The sequence below is a fragment of the Phodopus roborovskii genome, unplaced genomic scaffold (genome assembly GCF_943737965.1).
Source record: "Phodopus roborovskii unplaced genomic scaffold, PHOROB, whole genome shotgun sequence".
Classification (NCBI taxonomy): Eukaryota; Metazoa; Chordata; class Mammalia; order Rodentia; family Cricetidae; genus Phodopus; species Phodopus roborovskii.
The window spans coordinates 24,486,187-24,508,497 of record NW_026126549.1 but is presented as its reverse complement, the minus strand read 5'-3'; the positions used below and the strand labels follow the sequence as shown (position 1 = coordinate 24,508,497).

Sequence of the window (22,311 nt, the reverse complement as noted above, 5' to 3'; positions counted from 1 at the left end):
GCTACAGACTTAAAAATTGGTCTACCAGTAGGACGTAGGAACATTTTCCTGAAGAAATGACAGATGATGGCTGCATTCTTAGACAAATTAATGTGAGCCTCTTGAACTGTGGCAGAGTCCTAATCCTGAGACACAACAGGGAGGACAACCGTCTCAGGAACTGAGCTCATCAGCAAAGGTAACAGTGAGCTCTTCTAGGCACAAACATCTAGACTCTCCTTCACCTACACTCTATGCGATCTACACTGCAGGGGTCTCAGGAGCAGGAAGGACGTGAGGTTTAGGTGAAATACTGGTATATATTATCTGGCAGAATGAGAAGTTAAGGCCTTGCTATGTAATTAGCTCCCAGAATGGGGCACAACATATAGACAGCAAAACCCAAGCTCTAGTTACCAGGTCACCAAGAAGATGAAGCCACTGGCTACAAAGCAGGCTGAAAATAAACAGCAGTCTGTGCCAAGGAGCTGAACTCAGTGCCTGACTGTGGGTGGTGTTTTTAATAAGACTGTTCTTACGCCAGCAAGTCCTGCCTGGAACGCTGACCCAGAGCAGACTATGGCAGGATGCCTGTCTGGGCACCAGCACCCACCCAGAATCCAGACATCTTCCACCTCCTGAGCATACTAGAAATAAACAGGAAAGCCCGGGGAGGAAGCCTGTTCCATCAACCCTGTGGGCACCGCAGCAGGCTAGTCTGGATGTCTGTCTGTAAACATCTTACTCGTGTTGAAAGCTCCCAGTTTTTAGCAGTTACTACTTCCACGCCTCCAAGGGCGCAGACTCTTCAGGGAGTGCCATGTGGGCTTCTGTTCTTCATGTACAAAGATGCTATGAGGTACCTAAAGCAGAGTGCCCTGAGGAATTGTCTAGTTCTGCCAAGTGAGCCCACACTGTGCCATCCAGGCCCAGTTCTTCTAGCCGGTTCTTCTAGCCAAAGCCTCAGTCTGCAGGAAGATGAAATTAAAGATGCAAAGCTATGGTTACCAAAGGGTGACAAACGGCCACAGTAACAGACTTTGACCAAACTGGGAGTCTAAATCAGCTTCATCAGCTTTGCACACCACAGAGACAACAGCTGTACATCTGGACTGCTCCCTTCCACATCTACCGAGCTGTCATCTTAATCCACAGGTGCTCCCTGCACACTGTGATCTGCAAAGAGAATGCAAGCATAATCTGGGAGGTCATCCCAGGTCCCTAAGGCTACAGCAGGTACACAGTGAAGAGGGGAGCTTGCTGGTGGCCACAGTGAGCTTAGAGCAAGTTAAAGTAGTAAAGGTGATGAAGACAATAGTATGTGTCAGGAGGCGACAGCTAGTGCTTTGTCACAGACACCACAGAAGGCAAGGTCCATACACCCAGGCCTCAGAGGTGTTTCACACATGCAGAAGTGCCAGGATCTATAGAATTACTCTGGCAGCTCTGCTGAGTGGCTAGAGAGCACTCTTGGATCTACGAGGGGAATTTACAATGGGTTCTTTGGTGATGGTTCCCAAAGAGGTTCAGTAACCGATCCAACTAACCACAGAATTTAAAAAAAAAAAAAAAAAAAAAAAAAAATTGGAGGGGGGGGTAGCTGTTCCTAATGAACAAATCCAGCCACTTTTTCTTGTCACTATTCCTAAGCAATAGTATAACAACCATTAGTGGAACAACAAATTGCATGCTATTTCACCATACAGGCTCTTTTCCATCATCCTGAGACTATTTAAAAAGCCCAGGTGCTGCATCACATTGACTGGGGGGGCTAGAGCATCCTTGGGTTTTGGTAGAAAAAGCAGAATCTGTTCCAGAACCAATTCCCATGGATACAGAGGGACCACCATACTGAGTTCCAATCACAAGGGACTGGTTCTTTTGGGGATCCTACTGGGACCCCCGACTATACCAGCTCTGGGCGCCCCAGCCCCTAAGAACAAGGTACTGACTGATGACTAGGACTTAACAAATCTGCTCTACTGTTTTGTATTATAACTTGGCTGCACATCCTTGGATTTGGGGGTTTTATGCTCAATTACCCATTCAGTGGGCTTTGATATAAATCCTCACACAGTGTCATCATAACCAGCCATGATCAGCTAAAAAAGACATGCCCTTTCCTTTAGAACACACAGTGAGGGCTGGTAAAGACAGATCTAACTCCACTCAACGTGGCTTGCAACAAGCTTACATGCATTTGTAGGAAATGCCTCTCGGTCAGCTCCAGCAGACGTCTTACCAGACAGTTCATCCCAACGGTAACCCCCACCCCAGTCTGACACACAGCCTTTCTGGCTACAAACAAGACATGGAATAAGAGCCACAGGCTTATCTGTGCCACATTTTCAAATAACTTCATCTTTCCCGGGAGACTTAGTTTTGTTTTTCTAGGTCTCACACAAGGATCAGTGTATCTTAGAAGCAGAAGTTGGTCATTTGCTTGTCATTTCATTTTCTTTCAATTTAGTGCTCTTAATCTCCTAGCTTCTCCTCTTGGGTGAGGTTAATTCAGCAGCTGCACTCTTGGTGGTGGTGGTGGAGGGCTGGCGATTGAACCCAGGAATCTGTGTAAACCAGGCAAGTGTCCTACTACTGAGCTATATCCTCAGTACTCAGAGCCCCTTTCTGTACCTTCACTTTGTTTAGATTAGCACAGCAACATACAGGCAAGCCTGGGGCTTTCCAGATTCAGGCTGATAATCCCAACGCAACTCAGGGCCCTGTGTTCCATCTCTCAGCACTACACAAAATTATACTTATTATTTGATTCTAAAACCTAAGCCATACTCCAAAACCCCATTCCTACTGGGACAGATTTCCAAGCTCTGCAGATGAAGAGCTAGCTAATTACCACACATTGTCAACTGACCTATTTCCTATGGCAGAGTCCTTCAGAAAAGAAGAGGGCAAGAATGAGTATGAAGTTATCCGTGGACCAACGAAAAGCTCTCACCCATGTCCTGCCTTGTGTCCCAGCCCTACCCCTAACACCTACAACCACACCATCAGAAAGAATGACAGAGATAATACCACAGGGCCTCCCTCTGCTGAGAGGGAGCTCCTGCTGCTAGGCTGGGGCTATCTGGTGCATTTCTCTAGGGTTCTCAAACTTTCTCTAGAAACTACTCAAAACCATAGCTAGGATGGCCACAATCCATGCAACATATAAATACATCCTGGGCAACCGCTAAGAAAGATAGGCCTTTCTAAAACTTGGTGTGAGTCTATAGGAGCTGTCCCAGTTAACTGACATCCAACTGTGCTTATTCACCACAACTGCAAATAACCCCAGAAAAGCCTTGGGCCCCTGCAGAGAACAGTAGGCCATCACACCCAAGGCACTCTGGAAACTATAACCCAACCCATGTGCTTGCTGGTGACGGTGATGGACAACATAACCTGCCAGCACTAAATACAGAACTATGCTACACGGCCCAGTTACACCTCTTGGGCATGTGCCCAAAGGATATGAAGTCCCATCACAGAGATACTAACATGCCCATGTTCACTCCCAGTATTATTCACAACAGCTAAGAAACACAAACAGTATAAGTTCCACAAACAGCTGGGTAGACAGAGAAAACATGGTGCATACACACATGGAATTTTATCCAACTGTAAAGAAAAATGAGATTAGTTTGCAACCAAACCAATGGAATGGGGAAATGGTCATGTCGAGAAAAAGGAGCCAGACCCAGACAGACAAAACTCCCAAGTGTTCTCTCACACATGATCCCTGTGTGAGGGCATGCAGGTCACGAAACCAGATAGCTGTGGAGGCAGAGGGAGAGCTCCTGAGGTAGGCGAAGAGAAGAGACAGGAGAAAAGGGAAAGAGACAGGAAGAAGTACGGAACTAACACATGCCGTGGCAGCAGAAATGCAGCAACTGTGGGACAAGAGCAAAGGCAGGAGGGCGAGGAGAGGAGCAGGAAAGAATATCAACATGAAATGCCACAATGGAGCTCTTGCTTTTGTATCCTAACATTAAAAGCTAGACACGAAAACAAAAAAAAGACAACCCCCCCACCCCACCCCAGTCCCCACCCCCACACCCCAGTAAAAAACAGACAGAGCGGGTGTCCTTGCTAATTGGTCACAGCCTACTCAGCGTCAGTGAGAAAACCCTCACCACCAAGATTTAGCCTGCCCATCTGCAACTGCTCAGCACCGTATGGTGGTACCAGAGCAGCGGCTGGAAACCCACCCAGGGCAGACAGACCCGCCTCTGCTGCAGGAGCAGGGGTGTTCTCAGCTTTCCCCAAGCTCTCCCAGTCTGCAAAAGCAGCCTCCACCAGTCTTGGCTCTTGTCACAGTAACTACTCCCTTTTAACTTAGTCACAAGGTATCAAAATCAATAGCTAGGTGTATCTTGTGCTCTTTAAACTAAAAATTGTCGGTATCATCATTGCAAGGCATTTATATACTTATATTTAAAAGGATATAACTATTTAACTTATTTTAACTTCTATAAACTCTACCACAATAACATACAATAAAATAAATTAAAACAATCCTTAAACATTATTTTAACCACAAATTAATTATATATACTGTAAAAATGATCTAAACAAAATTAAAATAAAATATCAAGGTCTGTGGTCATAATGAATGAATTTTCATAAAACCAGCATAAATAAGATACATATTTCCAGCACAAAGCACTAACATACAAACCAATTTATGTGTCTGGGAACCTAAGTCCCAACAGGAAGTCCCTGTTCCATAGCTAAGCAGGTTCAGAGCTGAGTCACAGCAACTTTCTTGCTGTCACATTTTTTCCCAAGCTGGCCATGGACGCCGACCTGGGGTAAGCACTCCAGGCATATCTACCACTACACCTAACCTTTGAGTGATCACAAATTCCAAATCGAAGGATGGGGAAAACTGAATTTTTATCCTGTTGTTAAGATAATATGATTTTGGCTGAAAGTCAATATCCTCACAATTTATGGGTAAATTGAGAAAAAGAAGAAAAAAAAAAAAAACCCTTTCATCCTGCATTTACATTAAAGTAATTCATGCCTTTTGGCAACAACATAAACCATACCCATTAACCATCTGCCTCCCCCCCAAAAAAGTGCAAGCAAGATGATTATTTTTCTGTTCCTAGCCAATGGTCATCATCCAGTTAAAGGCAGCAGACAAAGGAAGGCGTGATATTTAATCTACAGTCTAATAATGCTTGAGAGAGAAAACTGTGCCCTGTCTCTTTTTAAGTATGAATGGGGCCCAAGGTTGGATAGATGACTTTTAAAAGATCATATATGTATACACACACACACATATCTCACACACATATCTCACACACATATGTACATGCATGCACAGACACACACACATACATGCATACACAGACAGACACACATACATGCACAGACAGAAAGACACACACACACACAATGCAAGTGTGAAGTTTGTAAAGGATTATGGTAAGTTTGGGAATGGCTGCTGCAAGCTGGAAAACAACAAATTCAACCATCATTTTAAAAGGCACAGGACAGCACACACTGTCCCAGCTCTGCTAAGGCCACAGCACTCCGCCTACCGTTCACCCATTACTCTTTCTTCTGGCTGCATCTGAGAGCCTATTCCACAAAAGACTGAAACGTAGTTAAGTATCTCAAATCACCCACAGTACAGAAGACACAGGAGGCGAGATCTGTAGTATTTGGCAAGATGGCTTGGTGGGTAAAGGCACTTGCCACCAAGCCTGATGTTCTGAGTTCAGCCCCTGGCACCCACATGGCAGAAAGAGAAAAGAGATTCCCACAAATTGTCCTCTGACTTTCACACATGCACAGTAGCACATGCATGCCTATAGATACATACATGCACATACACATAAAAAAAAATTTGATGATGTCTTTAGCTTACCTTAAACTGGGGCTTACAACATTAAGGCACCCTATGATCACCTATAATCAGGCATTAGATGGCCTCAGACTTTAGCCCAACTACTTTACTCACCACCTTTGAAATGTCCTACTTCTGTGGGCTTGGGTCTCCCAATTCTCCGACAAGAGGAAATGCAAGTGGAATTTTACCAACAAACGTGCTTGCGATGAACCTTTCCTGAGTATAAATCAGCAAAGGTGCCTGGAGCTATGAAAATCACATGAGCAAGTGGCAGGGGATGAGGGATGTTGCAAGGAGGACCTCGGGTGTTTTAAACCCTGGCAGTTCACTGGAACCACCTGGAAGCTCCACTCCCACTGACACCTGCTCGTTGGCTCGGGAAGCAGGTATTGTGAGACTCTTAACAAGGAGGCCCTGAGCCAGACTCACTGCTCTTTGTGCACAATGGCTTCTTCCTAGAAGCGGTTTCCATCCATAGGTTAGATTAACTGTGAAAACAAATGCTTCCTATTGAGACCCTGGTTGTTGACCGCATCACACCAAAACAAGGGATGGGATGTCCAACACCTGCACTAATGCCTATGTTGTTGAGACAGTAGGGCTCAAAGAACCAGCCATTTTCATTTGTTTCTGGAGACAGTCTCACTACACCGCAACCTCGTTTGACTTGAAACTCAATGTTCGGATTGGGCCAGCTTCCAACATGCATGGATTCTTCTGCTTCTGCTCTCTAAGTGCTGAACTGCAGGGGTGAGCCTCAAGACCACTTTAGACCCCATGTGATAACAATGACTCCTTTTCCTTTTGTTAGCTGCAGGCAACCCCTGCTTCTCCTCACAACAATGCACATGCTGTGTTCCTTATGACTCAACAACTTTATAAAAACTCCTCCCAGGGCTGAAGTAACAGTGAGGACCTGAGCTCAGATCCCCAGAACCCACGTGGAGCCAGGTGTGGTTCTCTTGGGGCAAAATGGGAATGGAAACTGGAGAAACCCAGAAGTTCCCAAGCCAGACAGCCTAGTCAACACAGCAGTAAACTTGAGATTCTGCCGAAAATACGGTCAAAAAAAGAGGACCAACACCAATACTAGAGGTTGTCCACAATCTTTACATATGCACATGAACTTACACATAGCACATTCACACACACAAAGATTAAAGTGAGAGAGAGTATGTGTGTGTAGCACTAGACAAGTCCAAGCTGTAGGATATCATACTAAATAAGCACCCCTTCCAATAGCAGCAAATTCCCCAAGGTTTCTCATTCTGAGAATATACAACAAATGGCTCAACATGTCACTGTCTCACACTAAATAACTGAGTTCCTACTGTTAGGCTTTCCATGCACAAGTTTCCCAAGTATACTTTCCTATGCTCAGTAAGGCTCAAAACACACACTGGAGTCTCTTTAAAACTTGTTACTGTGGCTGGAGAGATGGCTCAGTGGCTAAGAGCACTGGCTGTTCCTGCAGAGGACCCAGGTTTGGTTCCAGCCCCTACAGGTCCTCCAGAACTGTATGAACATTAGTTCCAGGGAATCTGACACTCTCTTTCTGGCCTCTGTGGACACTTCACGCACGTGATGCACAGAGATACATGAAAGCAAAACTCTCATACACATAAAAATAATAAAAAATAAAACACATTGCTGCCATTCTTTGCAAAAGGACCCAGGCTCCCAATGGAATGGCTGGCCACAGAGCTGGGAAGGAAGTACACACTGTAACAGAGGGAACGTTCCTGGAATAGGCTTGCCCAAAGACCCAGGCAGAGTCCCTGGAAGCCACAGCACCTAGAGCCACTGGGAGGGGTAACAGCAGCAGATTCGAACTCACTGGAAAAGCAGTCATAAGCCCATACAGCTCTTGATAAAAACTGAGTTTACTCTAACAAGAGAATCTCCATGAGTAAGTGTAAAAACAATGACAGAAGGAAGTACCCACAAGGCAAACTTTGCAACAGCTTCTGCTACCAACATGAATTAAGTAGATGATCACAGCAAAAGGTACAAAAATGATGGGAAACAGGATATTAGCACAATCTTAAAATATCTCTGCACAAAGCACTTATTAATTACAATGGGAAAACAGCAATATGCAGTGAAGAAACTTGACGGTCACCACAATAGCCATGTGGTTTAGGGTTGGCAAATCCAGGAGTGAGTCATAGAGCCACCAGGGACCTCCTAACAGGAGGCACTGAGTACAATGTCACTTCTTTCACATTCTTACCAAGACTAAAGAGCCAATCACAAGAGAAACGGTGGCCATCCCCAAACTGCAGGGTATCATATTAAATCATCATCCAGCCAACACAAATGGTCACAGATGGAGTAGAGTGGGAGGACCAAGCAACTGAACACAAACATAAGGCCTAGACGAGGTGGAGGACGAGTAGGAGCATGTTTGCAGAAAGAACAACTAGAGTATGTCTGAAGGTCTATGAATTGTACTTCATCAATGATGATGTACACCCAAGTTCTATCACACTCTCTAATCACAAAGATGTTAACGGAGGCCAAGTCAGGTAACGGACAAATGGACATTCTACCCAATTTCTGCAAGTCTAAAATCATTTCAAAATGAAAAATTTCCAATGTTACAAATTTATAAAGTATATGAAGCACGGTTTAGGGCTGGAGATGTACCTCAACTCCCAACATTGCATAAACCAATTGTGGCAGTGCATGCTGGTAATCCTAGGACTCTGGAAGGCAAGAGGAAGGCAAGAGGATCAGAAGTTCAAGGCCATCCTTGGATACCTGTCAAGATGAAGACTAGCTAGCCTATGTGAGACCTTCCTCAGCAATAATAAAGGGTGGAGAAAACCATTTGTCATGAAAAGATTCTTTTGTGCAAACTTAAATTCTTAAAAATATAAAGCTGTTGTGTTGGTACAAACCCACTAATCCCAGGACATATAGCCAGGATATACAGCAAGACCATGTTTCAAGGGAAGGGGGCAGGGATTCTAGGGTTGGCAGAATTGCTCAGTGGGTAAAAGCACCTGCCATTTAGCCTGATATCCAGAGTTCAATTCCTGGACCTCACATGTGAGAAGGAGCAAGCACACGCGTGCGCACACACATGTAGACCACAGTGAACACATACACACAAAGTAAATAATTTTTAAAGTTAATATAGGGTTCAAAGAAATAATAGGTATAGTACTACAAATTCAAGCCATGAAATGTCATGTCATCAATTTCAAAAGAGCCTATGTGGGTGACCATTACAGCTTCCATTCTCTAGGCCATGTAAGATAGAGCGGGGTAGTTACTGCTCCACAAACCAAACTGCTGGTAGGTGGTGATGCGCCATTCAAACCCAAGTCTGCTAGGCCCCTTCTAAGCTAGAGAACAGAACCATACCCACATGGCAGAACTCTAAGGCCCTTAACTTCATCTGGACAGGTCTGAGTTTTGTGATCTATACCTGGCCCTCTCCTCTGCCTCAGAAACTTTGTATCAACAAGTTAGTAACAGCTCCTTTGTATTTGTATTACCAGACAATCAACGAGAAAAGGGCATTATCACAGATCACACTTCAGTCTTAAAGATTTGAACAAATATAGACAATTTACTTCTTTTGTTATATAGCATTTGCTCTTATAACTCCATAATAGATATGTAAGAATGACTCAGACATGATCTCATTTAGTAGATACTAATTTAAGGTTAGGTCCTTCGAAGGACCCCACGAGAGGTATATAACCCACCTGAAATGGAAGAAGGACTCATAGCCTGGAGATCTTTGGGCAAATGACACTGAGCAGCTAATTTTACAAGAAAGAGTACAGAGATCCCAAAGATGAAAAGTGTTCTATGGTTAGAAAACTATTAAGGCCAGGCGGTGGTGGCTCACGCCTTTAATCCCAGCACTTTGGAGGCAGAGGCAGGCGGATTTCTGTGAGTTCAAACCCAGCCAGGACAGGCTTCAAAGCTACAAAGAAACCATGTCTCAAAAAAAGAAAACTATTTAGATTCACAAACATGTACTTCAACTCTGCTTGTTAATACCACAAAAGCTTCTTACCATACAGGAAGTACTGATCCAAAGAGACTTCAGAGATACTCTGCAATGCACTGTATTATAAGACAAAGGACTGAGTAATAACAAAAGCAAGGCAGGACTCACCCTGAAGCAGCATTCATTACCAGGGTCCAGCGAGATTGCTCAACAGGAAAGGGTGCTTACCACACAAGCCTGAAGACCTGAGCTGGACTCCCAGAACTCACAGAAAGGTAGAAGGAAGAGTGGACTCCAGAAAGTTCTTTTCTGACTTCCACAAGCTGACTGTGGCATGGATAACCCCCGCTCCACACACACACTGACAACCACAGGCTCTCTGATATGTATATCAACCCCCCCACCATGCACACACAAACACACACAATAATAACAAAGCTTTCAAAAGGAAAGATTTCATCACCAAAGAGCAAGTTAAATCCAGCCACATTGAATGATGACACCAACCTCTGCAAATGGCCCACCTTTTTACTGGCTGTCTATCTGAGGAATTCCTATGACGGTCTTATTTTTAACTACGTTTCCTCTTAAAAATAAAATACTTTTTAAAAATTTTAAAACAGCAAAGGTTCTGAAAATTCAGCAAGTTTACAACTTTTTAATTAAACTCTTAATATATACTATCTGGGCCAGCAAAGTGGCTCAGTGGGTAAAGACATTTGTCATGCAAGCCTGACTGCCTGAGTTCAATCCCTGGAACCCAAGAATGATAGTGTCAACTGCCAACTTAAGAATATAGAGTCACCTGGGAGATGAGGCCTCTGGGCACGCCTGAGAGGGACTGTCTTCATTATATTACCCGAAGAGGGAAGACTATCCTCTGTGGGTGGCATCATTCCCTCACCAGGATGCCGGACTGTATAGAGAAAGGAAGCTGAACAGAAGTGAGCACCCATCACTCTGCTTCTCAAGTATATGGTGAGATGTGACCAGCTGTTTCAAGCTACTATTGTCTGCCAGGACTTACTTGCCATGATGGGGCTAGGACATACTTTTATTCCCTTAAGTTGCTTTCATCAGAGTAGTTGATCACAGCAATAGAAAGTAAAACACCAAGTAGAAGAGGAAGGCGCTCTGCAAGGTTGACCCTCATTTTTACATGCATGTCAAAATGTGGGTGCCAAGACACACACATATACACACACACACACACACACACACACACACACACACACACACACACGGCAGTAGATTGTGACATAAAAAAATCTTAATTTATACCAGTTGAAGATACCCCTAACTTAGATATTTTTCCCCAAACCTTGTTAAAATAACCATTCTATCATCACTGACAGCCAAGCAGTGCCTGTATTGTGGCCAGCACAGCTGCTTGAGCTACTGAAAACTTATCTCACACACACACACATATATTTACTTCCCAGTCCTAGCTGTAGTCAAGTATACCTTCATTTTGGTTGGTACTTACAATGTACAGTGACTTTCATCAGGTAAACTAGCAAACTTGGATGCTTCTGGCTGGACAAGAGTGACAACCATGTTTTCCTTTCCAAATTGTTCCCATACAAGAACAGCAGAGTTCAAAGCCTCAGTTCATCTTAGCCTGAAAGGACTGAAGGGTGCTTGTCACCTCACACACACTCCTAGGTTCCTACAGCACAGGATACTTGGAGGATAGTATGTATAACTCAGTAGAATTAAGTGTGAAAGGGGTGAGATGCCTTCAAAGACAGACCTCCTTCATTCTCATTAATGTAAGAAACATTTTCAACCTGCTGTGCAGTGGGTACCAGAGTGCCCACAGATGCAACGAGGAATGGAAGGACATTTAGTGGGAGAAAGAAGTAAGGGCTACCATAGAAGCATTCAAGAACAAGAATCCTAGATGAGGTGCTAAGCTGTGACCTAAAGGACAAGAAGTCAGCCACCAAGAGTAGTGTGGCCTCTCACCACTAGACTATCCCTGAAGAGATCCAGAGGCAAATGATTAGTGTTCGGGATCCAGAAGGATCTCATTTGTTCAAAGTGCAACTTATGAAGACATAACAGAGCTGCTGAAGGAATAGAGCCAGGAAGGCACTGTACAAAGACTTGACTCTCAAGAGTGATGGGAACACAATGTTCTATGAAAGAAAGAGACACAGTCCACCTTAGAAAATGTTCTCAGGGGGAAAAAGAGAAAGAAGATGTTCAATGCTGCCAGTGAGAAGAATAATACATGAGAACAGCTGCCTAGATGAAGCCAGACACATCCCACAAGGAACACTTACCTTATCTAAAGAGACAATGAACTAAGGCAAATGGAGTAAAATGCTGCTGCACAACTTTATCCCTGTGAGGGGTAAAGAATTTATAGCATTTGGGTGGTCAAAAAGTAACACATTTGCTTTATGAGTCGCTCAAATAGATAAATGAGATTGATTAATAAATGTGACTAAGACCACATATGAATAACTTCTCCAAGGTCCATTATAAACTAGTTGCTAATCAATTCCTGTAAATAATTATTTATACAGTTTCCCAAGGACAAAGCAACATAAAGGTTAAAGAGATAAGATGATGTTTTGTCTTTAAAAATATTATGCCTTTGAACTCACAAATCAGTTTTAGAATCATCAAAAGTAAGACAAGCATTATTCCTCGTGATGCAATATAAAATAGTGAAGTACCCAGAACATATTCTTATCTAGAGATTTCAACCCAAGGCTCAGGAGATGGCTCAATGAGTAGAGCACTTGCCAAACAAGCACAGGGACCCAAGTCTGGATGCCTGGAACCCATGGAGCGCTCCACCCAGTAGTGTGTCTGCTGGCACTCCTGGGTGAGCTGGGATGAAGACAGAGACAGGAGAACTCCTGGAAGTTCATGGCCAGTTAGCATGGTGTATGCAGCAGTGAGCAAGAGACTGTCTCAAACAAGGGGGAAGGAGAGGACCACACCCAAGGCTGTCCTCTGACCTCTACGTCAGAACCATGGCACCTGCAAACCCACACTCTAAGTGGAAGACACGTGCGCCCAAAGATTTCAAATCCAGTAACAGAGATAACCCATCAGTTAGAGAACTTAATTTTCATCCAGTGGTGGTGGTATATGCCTTTGATCTCAGCACATGGGAGGCAGAGGCAGGCAGATCTCTGTGAGTTCAAGGCCAGCCTGGTCTACAAAGTGGGTTCCAGGACAGTCAGGACTGTTACACAGAGAAACCCTGTCTCAAAAAAACCAAAACAACTAATTTTCACAATAATTCAACAGCACACTCAAAATTAAAATCAAGAGAATGTAACAGAATTCTTTCTGGGTCCCAACCAATCAGAAAATGTAAACACAGCCTAATATAGTATCCAAATACAGTAACAGATAACATAAAAAATAATTCTGCTTATCTCATTAAGTCTAATAGTAAGTGAGATGTTGTTTTTTATCTTTACATTTATTTGTCCTATGTATGTGTTCACATGCATGTGTCCATGGGTGTGGCTCTCAAAAGGCAACTTGCAGGAGTCTGCTCTCTCCTTCCACTATGTGGGCCCTGGGGATTGAACTTTGGTCACCAGACGCAGCAGCAAGTATTTCACCTGCTGAGCCTTCTCACTGGCCCTTTTAGGTGGTTTTTATAAATTCTTATCAGTTACAAACATGTATTTACTCTTTTAAAAAGAAAGGCCATGGGCTGAAGAGATGGCTCAGCAGTCAAGACACTGGCTGCTCTCACAGAACCTCAGTTCAATTCCCGGTGCCCACATGCAGCTCACAACAGGGGTCTTGGCACCCTCTCACGCCCTCTGTGAACATTGCATGCACATTTGTGAAGGCAAACACTCGTATGCATAAAGTAAAATCAAATAAATCATAAGAGAGAATACAATCACCTGGTGACTGTCTTCAGGAGTCGGACTGCAGAGCGTCATAAGGGATGAGGCTCATCCTTATACTACAAACCCAAGGGAGGATGGGTGATGGGCAAGGCTACCGGTAGTGCTCAGCATCACTACTGCCTCTCCACCCCCTCTCCTCCTTGTTGGTCACAGCATCCTCAGCTATCAACAGACATGATGGACAAGCTACTCCTACCGTTGAGTGTGCAAGGGAAGGCAGTTGAATTTGGGAGGATTTGGGAGCGTCCATTCCACAGATACAGAAAGTGGGGCACACAGACACGGAGGTCACACTAATCCTAACTCCTCACAGAGTCACAGACTGAACCGCAGAAGATCGCCAGCACAGATGCTCCTCCAGGTGCTGGAGCATGGATGTCACTCTCACTGACCTTCCCATGCTCCTTCCTCATGTGAGAGAGATACACATCCCTCTGTGTGAACAGACGGTCACACTCCCAACACGTCCACCCGGGACTGGTCATCTTCTTAGATTCTGTGGATTTCTTGGCAGGAGATGGAGACTTCTTTTCCAATTTCTCTTTCCCATTCATGGCCTTGGCATCCTCTCTGCTGTGGTTTGCTGAATTCTGAGTTGCAGACTTAATGCTCAAAGGCAAGTTTATACCCAAGTTTGGAGGCCCTTCAATACTTTTCAATGTTCCATGCATAGACTGCATTATAAAAAGAAAAGAAACGCCTATCACAAATCACACCGATTCAACAGAATGACAATCATTCAGAGAATATTTCCTAAACTAAAACTATACATTTTTAAAAGCATAAAGGAACAGTCAGATATGGTGGCACACACCTGTAACCCAAGCACTCAGGAGGCAGAGGGAGGAGGATCCCTACACAGCAAGTTCCAGGCTAGCCTGGGTTACTGAATGAGACCAAACAAACAAACAAACAAACAAATAAACAAATAAATAAATAAGTCAGGATGAATTAAAAACAATGGAGCCAAACATGGTGGTGCATGCCTTTAAACCCAGCACTCAGGAGCGGTAGGCAGGCAGATGACTGTGAATTTGAGGCCAGACTGGTCTACATACAAGTTCTAGGCAAGCCAGGATGATATAGTGAGACCCTAACTCAATATAAAATGGTGTGTGGGGAGACAAAGGAGCATTAACTTTTTTATTTGGAGGGAGGAGTCACATGTCATGGCATATGTGTGGAGGTCAGAGGACAGCTTGCAGGAGTTGGCTCTCTCTCCTTCCACTGTGTGGGTCCTGAGGATGAGACTCTGGGCCATCAGGATGGCAGCGGGCACCTTTACCCAGTGAGCGATTTCACCAGCCCCTTAAAGAAGTATGAAAAATAACTTTACTAGCTACTCTAAGCTATGTTTCAGTTTCAATTATTTGAATTTATTTCTTTTGTGTGCGTGTGTTTATGTGCATGGGTGCACACATGTCACAGTGCACCTGTGGAAGTCAGGGATTTCCTGGGAGCTGAGCATCTCATTCTCCATATATTGAGGGTGATCCTGGAGCTCAAACTCAGGTCATCAGGTGCCTTTATCCACTGAGCCATCCCACTGGCCATAGTTCCAAATAACTTTCAAAGGCTTACCTATCAGTGCCATTTTAACACTCTCTGAAGACAGGACTCTGTATTGGAACATATTAGTACCTCCCCTACTTCCTGGCCAAGAGCAAGTCCTCTGTATGGGGACCATTTATGGAGATGGCTTTTCACTTTCCTGCTTGCAGAACTGTGTAAGACGGCTGATGTACCCAAGGCCCACGATTCAGCAAGCCATGCTGCTGTTTCACATTCTTGGAATACTTGTAGCCTTTAGGTACAGGTACTGCCAGGGTTTGGGTAATTTTCACCTCTCAATCACCCTTTACTAGGAGGAGTGTACCGCCTCTGTGAGTGTACCCAGTGGGTACTCCAAAAGTCTTTTAAAATTGTGTAGCTGTTTATTATCAATACAATAGTCAACAAACAGCCATCCAAAACCCACAGGATTTCAAGTGTGGGTAGGATAAAATCAGTACAATTTGATTTTTTTGACCCTCTGCAGTCCTAAGCATTGCGTCTAGGATTGCATGCATTGCACGAGATATGTACTTTTGTACTTTCTATTTTGAGACAGCCTCACAAGTTGCCTAGGCTGGTCTTGTATTTACTCTATAGTTCAGAAAAACCTTGAACTTGAGACTCAGTAGCTGAAGTCATGGGCGAGTCCCACCAACCCCAACTGATTCTAAAGACTTGTTTTTTGTTGTCTGTCTCCTAAGGCAGTGGGTCTGGCTAAAGACTCGGGTAATCTGTGAGTGGGACCTTCTCTCCTGATAAGGCAGCAGGTTGGTGGCTTGCCTCAGAAGCCCTGTGCTTCTGAGTTCCCTCGGGAACTCTGACACCTAGGTCCCAGTGGTTAACAGGCCAGCTCTGTGGAAGGCTTGGTTGTCCGAAACTTTCCCCTGAGCTGTTAAGGAGGAGACATCATTCTAACTCCCCAGGATGCTTTCTTTGAAGGGTTTAGCTGGGGGGGGGGGGCGCTGGAGAAAGATAGCTCAGCAGTTAAGAGCAATGGCTGCTCTTCCAGGGGTCCTGAGTTCAATTCCCAGCAACCGCATGATGGCTCACAACCATCTGTAATGAGATCTGGTTCCCTCTTCTGACCTGCAGGCATACACACAGGCAGAACACTGTATACATGATAAATAAATCTTAAAAAGAAGGGCTTAGCTTAAGAGCAGTGCATTAGTGGCTTTCTTGCACACTATCCTTCCCAGAAGGAAAGGAGAACTGCTTGGTAGTCTCACCAGGAGAGGCTACAAGTCTCCATGCACACAAGCATCAACTAGCCCATCCATGGTGCTGAGAGCAACATCTGACCAGACCCTTTGAGCAAAAAAAGCAGGGAAGACATTACCCTTTGGTCACATCTGCATTTCTCCATGTACATGCCAGACTTCTGTGTGCAGAGAAAACAGCTAGTTTGTGTCAATACAAAACTTACCTGCTTTTGTGTGTGTGTGTGTGTGTGTGTGTAAGGTTCACATGTATCCATGTTGAGACCCCTCTCTCTTCAGTCCCTGGGTTTTTAACATTTCTAACCACTTAAAACACAAGGGATAAATCCTCAAGCCCTAAACTTTCCAAAAGTTCCAAAGCAAATGGGAAGAGAGAGCAGAAACGTATTTCTTCTCCATAAAATGACTTTGGGGACAGAAGTCACCAAGAAGTGGAGATTCAGCCAAGATAACAAAAGTACTGGGACATGTGTGAAATGCAGGTTTCTAAGTCATTTATTGTATGTTTATTTGTACATTGTAATTAAAAGTAATGCAAAAATCAGCTATCTTTTTAATGAAAGGAATACAATAATGTCTAGCACACACAAAGTCCAACACTTGATCTCCAGAACTATTTTAAAAGAAATACTAATACAACTTAATTCTTTCAGAAATAATTTCCCTTAGCTCTCGTAACAGCAGCTAACCTAGATGACTATAAGTTAAAGATTCTCAATATGGAGTTGAAGGAATGAAATAAATATATACTCTGGGAGAACAGACATGATATGGATCAGGTAATAAAGAATAAAGGGCCACCTGAGAGACAGACAGAAAGAGAAAATAGAGCAGGAGTAAGCGCGTGAGAGGGAGGGAGAGCAAAAGTGTGTTGGGGGGAGGGTGAGTGTGTGAGAGAGTGCATGTGTATGTGAGTGTGAGAGAGAGACCCTCCCCAATATCCCCAATCCAGGTATCCTTTATGACTACATCACAGATACCAGGCAAGATAAATAGGGAACAAGTAAGAGATGCATCATTTTAAACACAAAAATGCCCCTAAAACATTGAATTTATTCTTACCTACCAAGCACAATGTAGCAGGAGTTTAGACACTAGAATGTACTTCAAAAAAAAACAGTCCCACAGTTTTCTTATCATATAGGCTGGTAAAATTCAGATAACTAAAAACAATTCCTCCTCCTATAGCCACAGGATTATACCATTCTCCCTCAATCTTGATTCCTTGGGGCCTATATTCATCCACACTCACTATTACAAGAAGAACCTCCTACACACACCACTTCCTAATACCAAGACTAAGTTCCAGAAAACAAATCTCACGAGCAGCCTTAAAAGAGGTAATTTCTCCCTCCCTGCCTGCCTCCTGATCACAAGGCGGGGTGGGGATGGGGGAGGGGTGTAAGAAGCTAGAACTGAGTATGTGCGAACCAGCCTTGAATCCCATCACTTAGGAAACTGAAGTGGGAAGACTTCTGAAAAATCAAGATCAGCATAGTTTACATAGTAAATTCTAGGCAAGCTAGGGTGTCATCATAAGTCTGCCTATAAAAAAAAATAAATAAATAAAAGGAGGGAGGAAGGGAGGGAAGGAAGGAAGGAAGGATTAAGAACCGTCTTTGAGACTGAAAATGGAGCATGGTGCCTCTTCTGTGAGTGGAGTCAAGAATCCAAACAAGACACTTAAACCGGGTCCAACACCCAGTCTACCTTAAATACTTAAAACCAGCAACTCAGTGAGTAAAAGCACTTACTGCTTTCTTGCAGAGGACCTGGGTTTGGTCCCAGGCACCCACATGGTGGCTCACAACCATCCATAACTCCAGTTTCAGGGGAACTGATGCCTACTTCTGACCTCAGAGGGTATCACATAGTATGCATTCATTCATGCAGACAAAACGTGCATACACATATCCTAAAAAAAAAAAAATAAGTTCTAACTATGCAGCCCTGGCTAGCCTGGAACTTGCCATGTAGACCAGGCTGGCCTTGAACTCACAGGAATCTTCCTGCCTCTGCCAATTGAAAATATGTGCCATCATGCCCAAATTACATGCCATTTTTATAGGGTGAAAAAAATGAAAGACTAAATCAAATATAAGGCAAATTTAAGTGCTTATATAATTTCAACGGGGAAACCTCAATTCTTCTGAATGTACTATTGCTTGTAAAAATTAGCATAATTCATCAAACACTCCTATTTCTTAATCCCATATGACAGAACTCTCATAACAGAAGACTACAGAAGCTGTTATGGGCACATACTGCACTTGCATAAGATCTGAGTTCAATTCCCAGCACCCATGCCACATTGTTCACAACTGCCTGTTCCAGACCCAGGAGAATTATAATGTCTGGTCTCTAAGGGCACTCAAATGCACATACCCACATACAGACATATATCCATAAGTAAAACAAAAATAAACCTCATTTTTCTCCAGAAAACTTCACAGTCATCATTTTCATGTAAATAAAAAAGATCCCTAATAACTTTCTCATTCTTTTAAACCAGAGCATGCACACCAATTCCTTTTACCAGTCTTTGGGAGACACAGCAAGACTCCTGGATAAATGGCACCCCAAAACCAACTGAACATGAGGACAGCATGTGGCACGGGCCAGTGTCCATCTCTTTCCCTAGATAGTAGCATGCTTTACTGGAACCTGCAGCTCAGCCAGAACCCTATGACCATGCATGTATCTGCAGCTCGCTGACATGGGAGGAGAGACGCGCACACACACCTTGATATGGTCCATCATAAGTTGCTTCTGCGCATACAAAAGAGAACAGTCTGGACACTTGAAAACAGACACCTTCTGGTTTTCAATGTGCTGGTCAAAGTGGCGATACAGCAAGGTCTGCAGGGTGAACACAGTGTCGCACATGGAACACTTATAGATTATTCTAGAACAGAAGAAGCGCAGCGAGATACAGTCAGTCAGCCTCGTCTCGGTCAAAGGAGCTACGTCTTAGCATCTAAGGAAGTCAGGAGGTAGAAGCCATTGAAAGAACACAAACAAAAGAACATTTTAGCAGTGGTGCAAACTTATCAAGACAACTGGTATCACTCAATCACAGATAAGGCTTCAATTCTAAGACACATTTAGCGACATTTGTTTAGAAATCTCAATCGGTGACCATTTTCTGCCTCATGAGGCTATCATGAGTGTTTGTACAAAACCTCCCAGTGTTGGGACACACAGCAAGAAACAATCACAATTTCTCTCTCCCTCCCTCCTTCCTGTCTTTAAAAAAGATTGAAAAAAGCAACAGAACTGAACAGTAGTAGCACCCTAACCTGGAAAAGGATGTGGGGGTGATTTATTTTTTGCAAGGCCAAACAAAATAATACAGCACCATAGTGGTCCCCTAACCAGAAAAAGAACTTGATTAATAAACTAAAGACACCCAAACTCTAATGCCTGGACAACCTACCCCAGAGTTTACATTTAAAATTAGCAATTTCACACTTGAATATCCACCTCTCTATATCAATTTTAACACTGAAAACTGTACGCCAGTACACAATTACAGAAATAAAAAGACAAGAACACATTGCACAGGAAAACTCAATGCTTCCCAAAAATGGCTAACACCACCCGTACACTAGACACCATTCCCACACCACAGCCCCCATAGACCAGACACTATTCCCACACCACAGCCCCCGCAGACCAGACACTATTCCCACACCACAGTCCCCATACGCTAGACACCATTCCCACACCACAGTCCCTGTAGACCAGACACTATTCCCACACCACAGTCCCCATACGCTAGACACCATTCCCACACCACAGTCCCTGTAGACCAGACACTATTCCCACACCACAGTCCCCATACGCTAGACACCATTCCCACACCACAGTCCCTGTAGACCAGACACTATTCCCACACCACAGTCCCCATACGCTAGACACCATTCCCACACCACAGTCCCTGTAGACCAGACACTATTCCCACACCACAGTCCCTGTAGACCAGACACTATTCCCACACCACAGTCCCCATACGCTAGACACTATTTCCATACCAAATGCCTTATCCAAAAGTTGAGCAGACTAGAATCTTCTAAACAAACCTCTTCCACCCACTTAGACCTCTCCTAAAGCTCGGGGATGGGTGTCTAATGGCACTGAAACGTGTGTGCAACACTCCCCTTGTATGTAGCAGGGACAGAGCAGTCATCCCTTCTTTAGGACTGTTCTAGGTCATTCTGTCCTCAGGGAGGGCCTATGGAACCTGTCCCCTTTGAAGAACTGTAGAACAGGCACAAACAGCCTAGGCAACTGGCTGAAGAAAAAGGCCAGAGTGGGAAAGAAGTTCAATTTAAAAACGGTACGGCAAAGCTGGTGGAAGGCGGCCCATGAGCCCACCTGTATTTCCTGAGTGTGTTCTTAAGATAGCTCCTCACAGAGCTCCAAACCCTACTGGGCAATGCTGTCCAGAAAAAAACAAAACAAAACTATAATCCCAGCACTTGAGAAGATGAGGCAGGGGAGTTCCTATGAACTCAAGGGCAGTCCAGTATACTGCAAATACCATATTGTCAGAGCTAAACAGCAAGACAATAAGTAAATACATAAATCAGCAAACACTTTAATTTCTTTTAAAATTATAGCTGTAGCTCTTTAACTTTGGCTTTAACTTTCACAGAAGACTTTCAAATGTAACCAGAAGACCACATGTTTTTCCAAGATCTTGCCAAATTAGTCACTTTTCATCCTCAACTGAAGATGGGGAAAAGATGCAGTTCATTGCTGGCAGGCTTTCTTTCTTTCTTTCTTTCTTTCTTTCTTTCTTTCTTTCTTTCTTTTTTTTTTTTTTTTTTTTGCTGGCAGGCTTTCTTCACACAGCCCAGCACTGGACCCTGTGATGTTTCACCATCACAGCAACTGGTACCCAAAGATGCTGATTCCCTTACTGTTTGAAACAAACAGCTTACATGGTGAACGACCTCAGTGTCCAGTGAAATAAATAAAGCATCACAATGAGAAACTACGTAAGCATATGTTTAATAGAAATTGCTTTAAAAGATTTTCAGAAAAATTAAAACAAGGCAGCATATTATAATACAGGCACATTTCTTTTTATTAATGATTTTATTTGTGTGTGTTTGTGTGTGTGTGCGTGTGTGCGTGTGTACATGTACACCACATGTATATGTATATGCAGCTGTCCCTGGAGGTTGGAAGAGGGTGCTGGATCCCTGAGACCTGGAATTATAGTCAGTTGGGAGCCCCTAGACACGAGCACCAGCAATTAAACTTGGGTCCTCCAAGAGCAGGAAGTGTTCGTAAGGTTAGAGCCCCAGGTTGACATTTCTTAATGGGTAGAGGAAAGCGTAAAATTATCATCGCCTCTGGGGATGGATAGTTTGTGCATCCTCTGTTATTCTGCTCATCTTTATTTTATGGCCTTCCTATAATGAAAGTACAACCATTTGAAGAAAAATGAGACTAGGATGCAGAGATGACTCAGCAGTTATGAGTATGTAATGCACTTGCAGGGGACCCAAGTTTTGTGTCAGCATGGTCCCGTGTCGGGCGGCTCAAAACTGCCTGTTATATCCAGGGGGATCTCCAGCTTCCTGCACTCATGTGTACAAACACACATACACACAGACACAGAATTAAAAATAAACCTTTTAAAAGGAATAGACTCATGATAGTGTCTACATGGACATTCCATAATGATGAAACCTGCCACTTAAAGATTAATTTAAAAAATACATGAACTAAACAGGGGAGGGGGTGTGAGTGTGTAAGAGAAGCATTACAAAGATTTACTAGTTGGATCAATTATGCACTTAGGGTTCTATTTCTCACTATTTC

General features: G+C 43.7%; 1 protein-coding gene across 24 annotated transcripts in view; it reads right to left on the bottom strand.

Annotated features, from left to right (window-relative positions):
- Positions 1-22,311, bottom strand: part of Znf532 (zinc finger protein 532) — a 106,430-nt gene that overhangs the window by 19,617 nt on the left and 64,502 nt on the right. For 23 of the 24 annotated variants that reach the window (XM_051200944.1, XM_051200937.1, XM_051200948.1 and 20 more), the window contains 2 exons: positions 19,219-19,381; positions 14,095-14,376 (listed from right to left, as the gene is read on the bottom strand). In XM_051200944.1, coding sequence (XP_051056901.1) covers positions 14,095-14,376; positions 19,219-19,381 — 445 coding nt within the window. The remainder of the gene's footprint in view (positions 1-14,094; positions 14,377-19,218; positions 19,382-22,311) is intronic. The other variant, XM_051200950.1, reaches the window with a different exon arrangement.